We start from the raw sequence: 13,313 nt of genomic DNA, 5'->3' as shown, positions 1-13,313 counted from the left end.
TAAGAGAGGATAAAGATACTGAAAGAGGCACAATGGAGTGAAAGTAATAAATTGGATGTGAAAAAGGAAGATACAGTGATCTGACCTGACTTCATCCTTTAAAAAGAGGGTGTGCCTCTCGCTTTCCTTCTCTCTCGGCTGACTGGAGATGAGCCTGAAGTACACTATCATGATCCGTCAGCAAGGAGCAAGAGTTGCTTTATTTCATTCATTGAAACAGTAACCAACAATTACCAACAATTTGTTCAACGTCACAGGATGAGAGGTGAAAGGAAGAAGAAACAGATACGTGAAGACTCCGAGTAACTGAGTCTGAGTAAAATCCCGTCTTTTATAATTTTCTTTCCAGTTTTTCGATCTGCAACATTTTGGAGGCTACCTTAATGGAAAACTAACAGGATATAGTTATGTAAAGAAATGCATCTTAATTCATTTGCGATTAATAAGAACTGTAACAATTATCAAAATGTAATTCACTCTTGATCGAAGTAACTTAAATGGAACATGATTGTCCAAAGAACTGTGGCAGATACGCGACGCACTTTCATTCAAAGATATGTGTTGATCTCTGTGTGATTCCAAATGAGCCATTTTGGGAACATAAATGCTTTTCCACTTTTCTAACATTACCCTCTTTCACTCCCTCCTTCCTTCCACCACAACATTAACAGGATAACTTTCTTCCAAACACTGTTAATGCTGCAGCAAACTTATAGCAGGGTATCCATTAGGGCGTGGCTACTGTGTGATTGACAGACCACTGGGTAACACCACAGCGAGTCACCACTTAGACTTACATGAAGTATACGTGGCCAAAAATGTTATACAATTGCACGTTTAGATGGAAGGTTTTTCACCAACGCCTCGAGTGCCCTCCAGTTGTGTGAAGCACGGCTGCAGCTAAAGTGCACAAAAGGTGGCAGATTTTAAAAAAAAAAAAAGGTATCTTATTATCTTATATTTTTACAAACTATCTACTGATTGTCTTATTTCACAGTCAGGCTGTTTTGGCTTGTTTCAAAAAGGTAAATATGTTTACTGAACCACCTGCAAAATCTTGTTGTTTTTTTCTTTTTTATGAGATTATACTACAGAGACTGTAATTCATTTGGAATTAAACACCGTAACATCGTTTGAAGATTGTAATTGCTCACGGTGATAAATAGCAGTTGGGGAAAAGTGAATAAAACGCAAGCACAAAACACTAATTGCTCCTCTATACACTCGTCACTGCACTCACCACCTACTGTAAATGAACAATGCTTTTCTTTTTTTTTTTCGTGTGAGCATCTCCACATACGTCACAGTATTCACCAAGAAGCCACTTGAGACACCAGGTGCTCTCAAAGGGAAAAGAAATACAGCAGGAATCACTGCTGGGGAATTTTGTGCTTGGGTGGTAGAATTATTCACCTGCATGGCACAGATGTGCCCTTGTCTGTCTGAAGACGGGGAAAATGGATTTGTGGCAAACACTGACGCACTGACAGAAAAAAGATCAAGTCTTTCACATTTTTGAAAATTGGAGCTGTCAGCACGGTCATGCTTACATACTCAATATTAAGTAAGCAGTGTGGCTCAATGTCTGCTCCATGACAGCTCCCACTTTACCTTGTCCCCAAGATGTTCACATGCCACCATATCAGGAGCCCCCATTCTGACAGTAAGGAGCTCTTGCATTGGAATTATTGGCACCACCTCACACATCCCACTAAGAGGAATGCACAAATAATCCCAAGGATATTTCTTTCCATGGCAAAGATGTAAACTTGAGAAACTTTGACAAAGTTGAAGAATAAAGTAAAAAGAATAAAACAAACTGAAAACTATGTGAAAAGTACCTTTAGTATCTTTCTGCTGGGTGGTATTGGCACTGACTGGGTGTGTTGCATTATTACAGTGACAGGCGTTTATTGGAGGACTATCCACTCAGCTGTCATGCATACTGACAGAACACAAACACCGTTTGGAGAGAAAGCCTGCTCCTTCTTCAGCCATGTCCACACACGTATTTGCACATCTCCCGCCTTCTCCATTTCTGTGACATGTTCTGTCGACCAGCCAGGTTTAAGCCTTTGGATTTCTGAGATGGCTGTTCTGTCCTGGACTCAGCAGACTGGGGCCTGCACGAAAGTGCCAGTTTATCTATGTAATTGCAAGCATGGACTCTCTCTCAGGGCTTAGCCTGTATGCCACACATTAAGGATTGTATAGATACCCAATGGCAACAGTGAAGCGATATTGCAGAATTGTGGTATCAGCCTGCTGGGTGTGAACGATTTACAGTACCAGCAACATGAGTTTCAGTCAAGAAGTTAGTTTTCCTTATCTGAAAAAAAAAAAAATAGGCTATTGCAACGAAGAATGTGTTTGCATCTGCTCCTTTTGCAAGGAGAAAATGGGTCAGCGTGTTGCATGATCAAATCCCTGTTTGTTCTGCAGTCATTTGTCTGCCTCTCGTTAGCACTAAATCTGGATCATTAAGTTTCATTTCAGGCTCTAACAAAGACTTCCACACATACGATGGAAGATGTGCAGAGACTTATTGGAGACTCAGACGATGATTTTTATTGTCGTCTGGGGGGAGGGGTGGGGTGGGGGGCCTCCAGTGGTTGTGTTAGTGCGCGGAGTTAGTAATGAGCCAGCAGCGTCACATACAGATGGAGAGCAGAAGATAGAGGATTAAAACAAAGTACCAGGCAGAGATTGATGATGCTTCTCTTCGTCTCATTTTCCTGCACAAGGACAGATACTGTGGGGCCTCCAGCCCAGAGTGCAGCGAGCATATCGTCTTCCCTGCATCAACCAAGTTAGAGAGCAAGACGGACGGATGGGATCAGAATAAGGCTAATCTTATTCCAATGGTTTTAAATGATATTTTAAATTGGTCTTGCATGATTAATGGTTACTAACACACTTTGTTGCCAAGAAATGTTTAATTACTTTGTAAAAAAAAATAAAAAAATCTATTTGACTTTTATGCTTAATTCAGCAAATTGCTTTCTCCTGCCTTGCTGCTCGGAAAGCAAGGGTTTGAGGCCTTTTCTTCCCGCCGATAAATTGATGAACCACTTAATTCAAAGCTTAATTTAACTTTCTGTGTGATCAAAAGGGAATGTTGTGGTCTGTCTCTTCGATGTACACAGGTAGTCAAGTAACACTGAAATTGATTTCATTTGTTGTTTTTTTTAACCAAGGAATTTACTCAGCAGCCAACAAACAATGTATAGCTGAACAGCAGCCTCTCCTTGCCCCTCCTGAAAAAAAAAGCTGAAAGCACTTTTCTTTGTCAGGCTGTGACAGACATAATGCTGCTTCTTCTATTGTGTGCTGATCTTTTTTTAAACTCTAGGGCACAGTCTGAAGCCTCAAGCTTTAGCTATTAAAGCGAATGTGTTCCTTTTTATTGTGATATAGCTTGTATTTCTTGTGAGAATGTACAGGATGTTTCTGGCGGTACGTATCATTTTTTCCAGTAATAATTACCCTATATCTGAAGTGCTTCTCAATCTGTCCTGGCAGTTAGCAAATCCCCACAGGCAAAGCAAACTGCAGGAAAAATAAAGCTCTGATTTTGTATCTCATTACCACATCCAATGAGATATTAATCTCCATCAGGCATTGGTACAACCCCAAGCACATTTGTGGGGTTCAGTCAAGAGGAAAGCAGTTTTCTTGCTCTGCTGAAGGGCATGTTGAAGTCAGATCTGCAGTCATCATGCACAAAGTCTATTGTTAGCTGACAAGGAAAATGGTTACCTGTAAGATGCTGTTGCTTCACGCTCGTATTCTGGCATCCACTGGTAGTCTACTGTACATACTAGCTGCTGCCGTTGCCTGTCTATGTCCCACTTTTCATCAGTCGACAACAAAAGGAATTTATGATCAGTCATACACAGCGTTCTACAAAGACTAAATAGCACTTACCAGCATGCCACGATTTATTAACTTCATAAACATCTGTGTGGAAAAGACGGTTTAGAAAGATCAAAAATAATGTGAAAGCACCTTCATAAACTCCCAAACCTCAGCTGCCTACTCGAATTCACTCAATTCACTTTCATTCTGAGCCAAACCCTTTAAAACCAAAGTCTCTAACCAGAGCTGGTTTGTCTTTTACTCTGCAGGTGAGTGTGAATGCTAAGCAGGACCTGAAGGATGGGCTGGCTCTCTACAACTCAGAGAACAACATCGGCCTGCGAAACGCCTGGAACATCATCCAGGCAGAGGTATGAGGACCCCGTGCAATGCATTACATTAAATATTAGCAACATTTGCATTATTTTTAAATCACTGTAATAAAACTGATATATAAATGCAATGTTTTGCTGAAACATTCCAGCTAATTGCAATTCCTGGCTTGTAAATGTGACTTTAATGCAACATTAAAAGGCTTTTCAGTCATTAAGAGTCGACTCGCTGCTGAAGTACATTTTGTTCCATTATTGTGGCCCTCTAATGCAAAGAACTCATTACAATACTTGTTATGTGAAAGCATAAAATTTCCTTTTGTGTGCGTGTGTGGCATTCTCAGTGGAAGTGCTGCGGTGTGATAGCATACACCGACTGGCATGAGGCCCTGAAGGAGAAAGTGGTTCCTGATCGTTGCTGCCAGGAACATTATCAGAACTGTGGACGTAACTCCACCAACATGTTCTGGAACAGGGTGAGTTCGCTTTAATAGCAGCATAAATGCAGACGTGTTGTTTTTTTTATGTTGTGCACACACCACAAATGATATAACCTTGCAAGAATAAATGAATGGGCCTGCTGGGAATAAAACTTCTGTTTGAAGTGGCTCGAGTTAAATGACTACAAAGAGAAAAAAAGTACCAACATGTGAAACAGAATGACTACAGACAGAAGCCAATTCACTTTAATGAAACTCCGAACCACGGCAGAGCCGTCGCAGATCCTAATCGACTGCAAAGATGAGATGCAAAATAAGCGCGGCCACAAAATGACTGCAGAAAGACTCTAAATGACCACAAAGAGACTCCAGACCACTGCATGGAGAAACACAGTGACCACATAGACACAAAACCACTACAAAGTGAAATAAAAGGACTGCAGGCATACATGAAATGACTGCAAAGGGAGTAAAATGACTACAAACAACCTCGCTGTGTCCTGTAGACATTTTACGTGTCTTTCTTGCTCCCGTGTAGGTGGAGTGGGATTTTCCCCTGTTTGCACCCAGGGGCCAGTTGCTTCATTTGCTGTTCATACTGTAATGCTATTCATAAGCATCAGACAAATCCATACAGTCTTGTTTCATGTAATGTTTGAAGTTGTGCATGCAAATACATGTTGCTCTCAGGCAGCACGGCTCATATTAGTTCAGAATTCCAGTGGGACTTAAAAAATCATACACACATATACATCTTTAATCTTCAGTCCATCTGTTCAGTTCCTCTTGTAGGCCTCTGTGAGTCGTTAGAGTAGTTTCAAAGTTGTATTTTTATTACTGAATCTGCTCTTGCTAGATCTTTTTTTTTTTATTATGCATGAGACACTAGCTTTTTCTTCTTTTTTTTTTTTTCACCCTCAAAATTCTTACAGTTCACCAATTGCCTTCCCCATTACAAGTCTAATCTTCTTTTGGTCTGGCATTTGGTTTGTTAGCAGGCCCAAAGTAGGGGATTAAAAGCTGTAATATAATTGCCAAAATGAAAATAGGCAGACATTGAGCTGGCCAACAGGGAAAGTGCAACACTAAAAGCCTGTGTGTAATCCTGCCCGGAGGACAACACGGCCCCACACTATATAGTTAAGACTTAGCATGCTGCTTCAGCACCCACACTCAAGAAGTGGCACCACTTTGCAGCTGAGGCCACCATTAAACTCTCGACACCATAGCCCTGCCAGTGAGTGACCTCTGAATGAACCTTGGGAGGTGCGGGCTGTACGTATAAGAGAAAGTGGATATGAGTCGTGAACCTCCATACAAAATTCATTGTTCACGGGTAATTCCCTCATTTTAACATCTCATATGGTAGTTCAGCCATCCGAGAGTGTACCTCGATTGTAAAAGGTGCATTTTTTCTGGAAGAGTGTGCACTTTGGATTCATGGGGCTTCTCAAGGTAACCAAGCAGGCAACGTGTGGATGTGATATGATTCTTCTGCCACGTCAAAAGTGCATCTTTCTCGTGGAATATTAACAGGCCTTTGTTTCATTTCAGGGCTGCTTCGAGAAAGTGGAAGAATGGCTGGATGAAAATAAGCACCTGCTGGGAACCATAGGCATGGTCGTCTTGGTAGTGCAGGTAGGAGGTTTGGTGATAAATAGTTTTGTTTTGTTTTCTTCCCCTCTCTCTCTTTTTTAAGCCTCCCTCCCATTTATTCCTCCTATTTTTCTTTCTTTCTTTCTCATTCTTTGTGTCCCAGGGAATTTGTTTGAGTCTGGCTGACAGGCAACATGTTTAAAAAAAGAATACATGTGCATGCAGCGGCCTCTGTGCCACCAGTGTCTGCTCAGACACTCAGAAATGAGGCACTGGGATCTGTGGGCGTTCTGGGCACCCACACATCTTGAAGTATTGAAGTCGCTATCTCCTGCACCCTGATCCTGTCTGGGAGAATCAAAGCCCCCTGGCTCGGTGCCAGAAAGTGTGTCGTCATGTAGCCTGTAGGAACCATCTGAAGAAAAAGACAAGATTCTGAATATAGAAAAGCTATAGAGGCCAGACTAAAGGCTTTGTTGAGAGGAGTGATAGAAATTCAGCTGGTTGTACCGTTTCTCTTTTTGTCCTTAACTCAGCTTTATGTCCATCCCCCTTTAGACAGATAGCGTCTCCCTTTCACTTTCTTTGCTGTAGTTTCTCAGTTTCCCCGGGGATTGAGTCTTACATGTGTCTTTAGACTGAACAAAGCAAAGCAAGGCACACCTTTTTTCTTCTTCAGGTTTGCATAAATTTGACTACAGGATTCATTTGGCAAAGTGTGTTTTACTTCTTTCAGACAGCATGCGATTTGAATTCACAGACGTTAGCTGTAGATAGCCAGCACAGACAGCGTGTGTATGTGAGTGTGTTTGTGTTTTTGTGCAATAACTCCAACTGATCCCATCATAGCTCCAGTTTTTTCTGAGTCTCTGTGAATTATGAAATGCCATAAATTTGTGGTTTTCGATCAAGTTTGAATGTTTTCTATGTACAACCACAATGGATGGTCATCGGTTTAGATCAGATCATCCCCAACGCTGCACTCCTCGCTTCGTCTTTCCTTTCCAACAGTGCTCCTTGCTTTATTTTCTTTGTCCTCCCAGGCCCTGGCTGTGCTCAACCATGGCAGGTCTTCGCTTGGTTAATCTGTGAATCTGCTGTGTGTCCAGAGCGTAGTGGACTCACTTTGCAATCTCCATGTTGAGTTTTACAAGACCCAGCACACTTTCTATGTCCTTAGGGGAAAGCATTGCTTGAGCTTTAGTTAAAGTTCACAGCCATACTGAGGGCGAGTCAGCATTGTACCATATATCGGCCAACGTCGGATCAATATGTGCTCAAAACAAGATCACATGCTCTTCTTTCATGCCCACATGCTTTCTTTTTTTTCCAACTCCCCAACTCTTTTCTCCTCATTTGACTACTGTCTCTTTCCCTCGTTTGCGCATTTCACCTCAGAACACACACACAGATGCATAGTGTACATGTAGAACAGTGACAGATATTACTGCGTGGGGGCTGATAAGGTTACCTACCAGAATCAAACACTATAAGACACAGCTGACATTCATTTCAATTATCTTACTCCCTCTATATCTCCATATACACACAGGAACAGTCCTCAGATTCAGGTGAGGGGGCGGACAGCTGAGAAACAGACCTAAAGCTGTCAGATTAGTAAACTTGAAGTCACGGCATGAGTCTGCAATGTTACATAATGTCCGGAGGCAGGGAGAACTGGCTTATGAATGATTTAGACCTGCAGAATGCACCGATGAGCCACAACATTAACACTGGTAACTGGTTTTAATGTGCTGATCAGTGTGTACACGACAGACACTGTGTACAACTTTATCCACAGTGGCTTCAGAAGTCTCATCACTATTTAAATATTTTTCAGCATGGGTGGATGATTGAGCTTAGAAGAGTCCTGCAGGAACAACTGTCAAACTGTCTCACTCCCAGACTGTACGATGGTGACAGTTTGAACTTTTCTTGCATGTCAAAGCCTCACAGATGAGCCATATGTCAATAATTGGGTTGATTTTAAAACATTTTCTCATAGGCTCTAATTCCCTTTGAGCTGGATGATCACCTCAAATAGCCCTTTGTCGTTTGATTGACGGTGGCGAAAGGTGGCATTTTCTCTGAACCGTTAGAACGGATGGGATTTAAATTGAAACTAAAGGAAGCGAATCAGCAGCTTTCCCAGGCTAATCACATGCTGTAGCAATCCCCAGTGGAGCCTGTTTGTAGGAAGTCCACGTCGACTCTTTATTAGACTATGCGCCATGCAGTACTTTGCACTTTCCCTGCCGTCCAAACTTTAGCCAGATAATGGTTTTAGGATCAGCCTTGTGACTGTGTTTGATGTAGAAATATCGGGGTAATGGAAACTTCAAAGAGATAGTTGGCTACTTTGATTTAGTGGCATCTCAATTTCCTTCAGTGACTTAATGTTTGTGCACACTGGACATTTTTTTTCTTCTTTCCATCACAAAGATTCCAGAGCTTGCATTTGAAGGCCATCTGAGAAAAGGAGAGTGAACGATAGCGTGCTTGTGCGTCACCACAGGAATTATTGTGCATCAACAACACAAACGGTCCAAGGCATCAACATCAAACAGATCACACAGAGACAGATACACAGTCCTGTACAGTACATGTGATAAATATTCAGACACAAACTCACTATCTCCTTCTCCTTCCCTCCACAGCTCCTGGGAATGGCATTCTCCATGACGTTGTTCCACCACATCCACAGAACAGGGAAGAAATATGACGCTTAGCCTCGGGGAGGTGCCCAATATTGAGGAGCCCCATGGACTGAAAGGATAAGACTCTGATTTTAACACCCAGACCCCCACTCACCCCCAATTGATAACCTCTTTAGAGCATCCTTTACCCCCGCGCCACTTCCCAGAACCTCTGTACAGATTCCAGCTGTGTCCGCGCTCTGATCTGTTCTTTTCCTCACTATTCATTTTGCCAAAGCGTAACACAACTGAAGGAGAAGGAACACCTACTTTTGGCAAAGAAGAGAATCCCATCAGTTGTCACTCCTCTTGAGTGTTTTTTTTTTTTTCTTCTTCTTCTTCTTTTGTCTTTTCTTTTTCTTGCTTGGTCTAATAGTTTGCTGGATGGAAAGACAGACTTTGAGACATTGAAAACTTTACTAATGCCCATCCCAACACTCCACTGAGGCAAAGCGAACATGCAAACTGATAATAGCCCTCCACCTGTTGTTGATTTTTTTTTTTTTTTTATTAAAGTCAAGCCCCAATTTTCCTTTGTAAATGAAAAATGTTCCAACATGGCATGTTAGTTTTCTACTTCACTGGTTTACCTCTTGTGGAAATGTCAAAGAATTAAATTTTAGGTTTTGGTTTTTTGTTTTGGGGTTTTTTGGGGTTTTTTTTTCGGGGGGGTTATTTAGTTGTTTTCTATTTTTAATCATCAACCCTCCTTTGGAATGTCAGTGTTAAAGAGATCAGTGCAAAGAGCTCGCAAACATGCAATGAGTGTGCGTGGGGTTGGATTTGAAGCAGCGTTGCCACAGAGGGACACAGATATGGTCAGATGATGTCATACGTTTTTGTTTTTGTTTTTTTTTTTCTTCATTTCATTGGTGATAGAGATTTGAGGAAAGCGCGTGTAATGGAGGAACGCTGTGTAAGTGTGAGGAATCAGTGGATTTATTTTTGAGCAGATTCTGAAATATCCTCTGAATAATAAATTGTAATACAACAAATTTGTCTGTAAACACAAATGCACGTATACACACACACACACACGTCGACACACATAGTTTGCATTGCCACATAGCAGCAGTATTTCCATTCCCTATGAGACAATATAAATGGTGTAAAATAGCTGTTTATTAGGGCTCCACCAGGACTGTCAAGTGAAAAGATCTGGGTGATGGAGTTCCTCCTCTGAGGATACAGACTGAATTCTCTGTGTGGCTCTAAGTGTATGTATGAGTGTTACTGTGAGTGTATGTGTGTTTGTGTAGCTTTATTGTTCTGTTTTATCAACACTACCCGACCTGCAAAGGGAAAAAAAAGAACATATAAATCTGAAGAACCATGGGCACAAGGGGCAAAACCAGAGCAGACATGTTGTCTCGGTACTGCCATCAATTGAGTTAGTGAGGGCGGCTTGAATTTTCTCCTCTATATTCTTGAGATTTCATCCATTTGCTCTGCCCTCCTCATTCTTTCTCTCTCTGCTTGTCAACTCCCTCCTGCCTCCATCTTTCTTTTCCCTCCCAATTTTCTTCCCATGTGTCAGAAAAATAATGAGCTTTTTGCTCCAGACGTAAACACGCTGAACTGCTGCTCATCACCACAATCCACCCCTGTTCTGTGACTTCTCTGATTATTCACAAGCTCTCTTTTTCTTGCCACCAACAGAGGAGTGGGTGGCAGGAGTGTAGGCTGATCAAAGCTGGGGCGGATAGGTATGGCTACAGCTCCCTTAGGCATGTCTGTTTATGTATATTTACTGCTGATTTGCTGCGGGAAGCCTGTGTATCACCCTGCCTCGAGAATGAGGATCCACTCACCTGCTGTGGTGACTTCACGGTGTGTCTGCTCTCAATTTTTGGGTGTATGTAAGAAATGGGGGCTCACAGGACTCATGTTAAAGGACAAGTTGAGCTGTAATTCATATAAATGATCATAGCGGTTATGTTGGCACAGCTCAGCAGACACAGATGATCAGACAGGTTGTAAACAACACTTGAAAAACTAATGCCTCAGTCTGAAGGAAAACAGGCCAAAGTTGAATCAGATATTGTTTTTGATATTGGAAGGTGGTGTGGTTTTCTTCCTCTTATTAGCGGTGACATACCTATTTGCCTTTTTCTGGATTTGCCCAAATGCATTTGCTGGTGGAATCAGCAGTTAATCCTTTAAAGTAGGTCAAAGACCTTCAAGGTTTTTGAAGCAAAACCCCAGAAAAGTTAGGAAATGTGCTCTGTAGAAACCAAAACTGGATCTGCAAAAGTTCTTATAACGATATTGTTTTCATCCAAACCTGTTGATTGGCCTTCGTCCAAATCCACTCCCTCATTTACTCATTGTCAATGAGCCGAGATATGTGCAACTCTAAATTGATTCTAAAGATAATATCCTCCATACGAAAAGCTGTGAGGTTGGACACCAGAGATGGCGCTCCTTTTCTTGATTCCATTCTTAATCCTACTTTTAAATGTCCAATTGATTATTTTGTTTTCTCCAACTAGCCCTCAAAAGCCTTTTTCAATTAGTGATAAAACGTGGGCTGTAAGCAGCAGTTCAAGATGTCTCCATTCTGCTTGTGTGTTTTTTGCCCTGTTAGACTTCTTAATAGAAATGTTGCCACATTCCCAGATCTCAGAATGATGGGCAAAACTGCCAGATCTGAGAATGTTCTTTAACAGAAGCGGCAGGTGATTGTTTGTTTGCTGTCATTGATAACCGAGTGGAGAAATCATTGGGACCAGAGACGGCAGTTCTTCTAAAATTTTATCTGAGATTGTTTGACTGTGGACAAGAGAGTTGTTGTGTTGCTTTGGGTGAGAACTTGAAAGTCGCACACCATGCATCGCTGCTAAACACATGCCTTAGCAAAGAAAAAGAAAAAGGCCATCCACCCAGTCTGGCAGCCTGCTTGCATTACCTAAGATCCTTAGCATTTTTTATTGGTTTTCTAATGACTTCATCTGAGAAGTATTTCAAAGACAAGCAGGGCGGGGCTTCGAGTATCAGGAAATAACAGATTTGGGCTGGCTCTGATTCGCTGCCTGCCCCCACATGCTTCTACTCCCCTTGTTGTGTCCATGGGGGGAAACATGACAGCTGCTGATGTACAGTGGTCACATCTCCTCTGCTTGGCTGCCTCCACAAACTCTCTACGCATCCCTTATTTACTGCCTCGCTCTGCTCTACACATGGTGCAACATTTACAGTAGCTGGCAGCACAGACACTGTAGAAATACAGCTGTGCTCTTTGAATGCCTCAAAGCAGCTGTGAGGTAAAGTCTCTAGCCGGGAGAGGTTACAGCAGGAATAGCTGTAACAGTCCTGTAAATCACATCACAGTGTATCCTCACTGCAGGCGAGCTGCTCTGAAGAAACAGAGGATAAATATTTTGCTGTGTTGCTTTGTCTTGCACTGGGTAGAAAAGAGTTCAATGATATCAGAAATGTCACAGAAAGCCACCCAAAGCAAATCCGGTGTCTGTTTGCGAACCTGACGTCACACGTAAGAGGCCAAGCCTGCAAACTCTGTAACTCTTTGCCTCCGACTGATGTGACTGATCCGACCCTGAGTCGACATCCTGACATTTTCTCTGACGAGTGAACTCCCTCTCAGCTCTGCCACCATCACCCAGTATTTATGTCAGAGAAAATGTTCCCCCCAATTTTTAATTTTTTTTGTTTGTTTTTTTAAAAAAGCAGGGGTGAATGCTTTTTTAACAAAAGCTATTTCGTGATGTTATTTTTGTACATTTGATTGTCGCTGATTTCATGTTGGTTTTTATACGGTATACTGTTGTTTTGCTTGTCGTTAGGCTGTTTTTCTGTCTTTTAATTAATGACAGAGACTCATTGTCGCACATTGTGAGAACATGACACCATTAAGCATTTGTTTCGGAGAGGATTAGTCTTTGCGATGTTCCTCTACAAGGTGCAAAAATGCCTTTCTGTCTTGAAAGTAATTAAGCCAGAATTGACAGGTAGAGAAGCATTTGGCATATATCATTGGATGAAGCCCACAAAAGACAGTCTGCACGGTTGTCCGCGTGCTTTTTCATGTTAAGATCTAGCAAATTAAATCCGGATGTGCTGCTATAATTTGCAGTATGTCTTAAAACTACCAGCATTCGGCCCATGATGTATTTTTAGAGCATGTAGCATGAGATGCCACTGCAGCACAGAGCTTTTGTTACTACTGTGTCAGTACCAGCGCTGTATGCTAGCCCAGGATGTAAATATGCTCATTTTAAAATTGATGTAACCTGCTTTATTTCTGGCACTTATAATCACATTAACATACAGTTTATTGGCGATTTTCTAATTTTAACACGGCTAACAACCCACACTGTTCTGTGCTCCTTTACAGGCCGACCCTTACGTTGCTCGTCCTCTCATGCTTGAGC

The 13,313-nt window shown here is 41.9% G+C and overlaps 1 protein-coding gene across 1 annotated transcript in view; it reads left to right on the top strand.

The window, feature by feature from the left end:
* The window catches only part of tspan9a (tetraspanin 9a), a 55,470-nt gene extending 46,293 nt beyond the window's left edge, over positions 1 to 9,177 (top strand). The window contains exons 4-7 of the mRNA XM_029523216.1: positions 4,128 to 4,229; positions 4,535 to 4,666; positions 6,185 to 6,268; positions 8,884 to 9,177. Of these exons, the coding sequence (XP_029379076.1) occupies positions 4,128 to 4,229; positions 4,535 to 4,666; positions 6,185 to 6,268; positions 8,884 to 8,955 (390 nt within the window). The 3' untranslated portion in view covers positions 8,956 to 9,177. The remainder of the gene's footprint in view (positions 1 to 4,127; positions 4,230 to 4,534; positions 4,667 to 6,184; positions 6,269 to 8,883) is intronic.
* The last annotated feature ends 4,136 nt before the right edge of the window (positions 9,178 to 13,313 follow it).

Source organism: Echeneis naucrates, chromosome 16, assembly GCF_900963305.1.
Source record: "Echeneis naucrates chromosome 16, fEcheNa1.1, whole genome shotgun sequence".
NCBI lineage: Eukaryota > Metazoa > Chordata > Actinopteri > Carangiformes > Echeneidae > Echeneis > Echeneis naucrates.
This window is presented reverse-complemented; position numbering and strand designations above follow the sequence as displayed.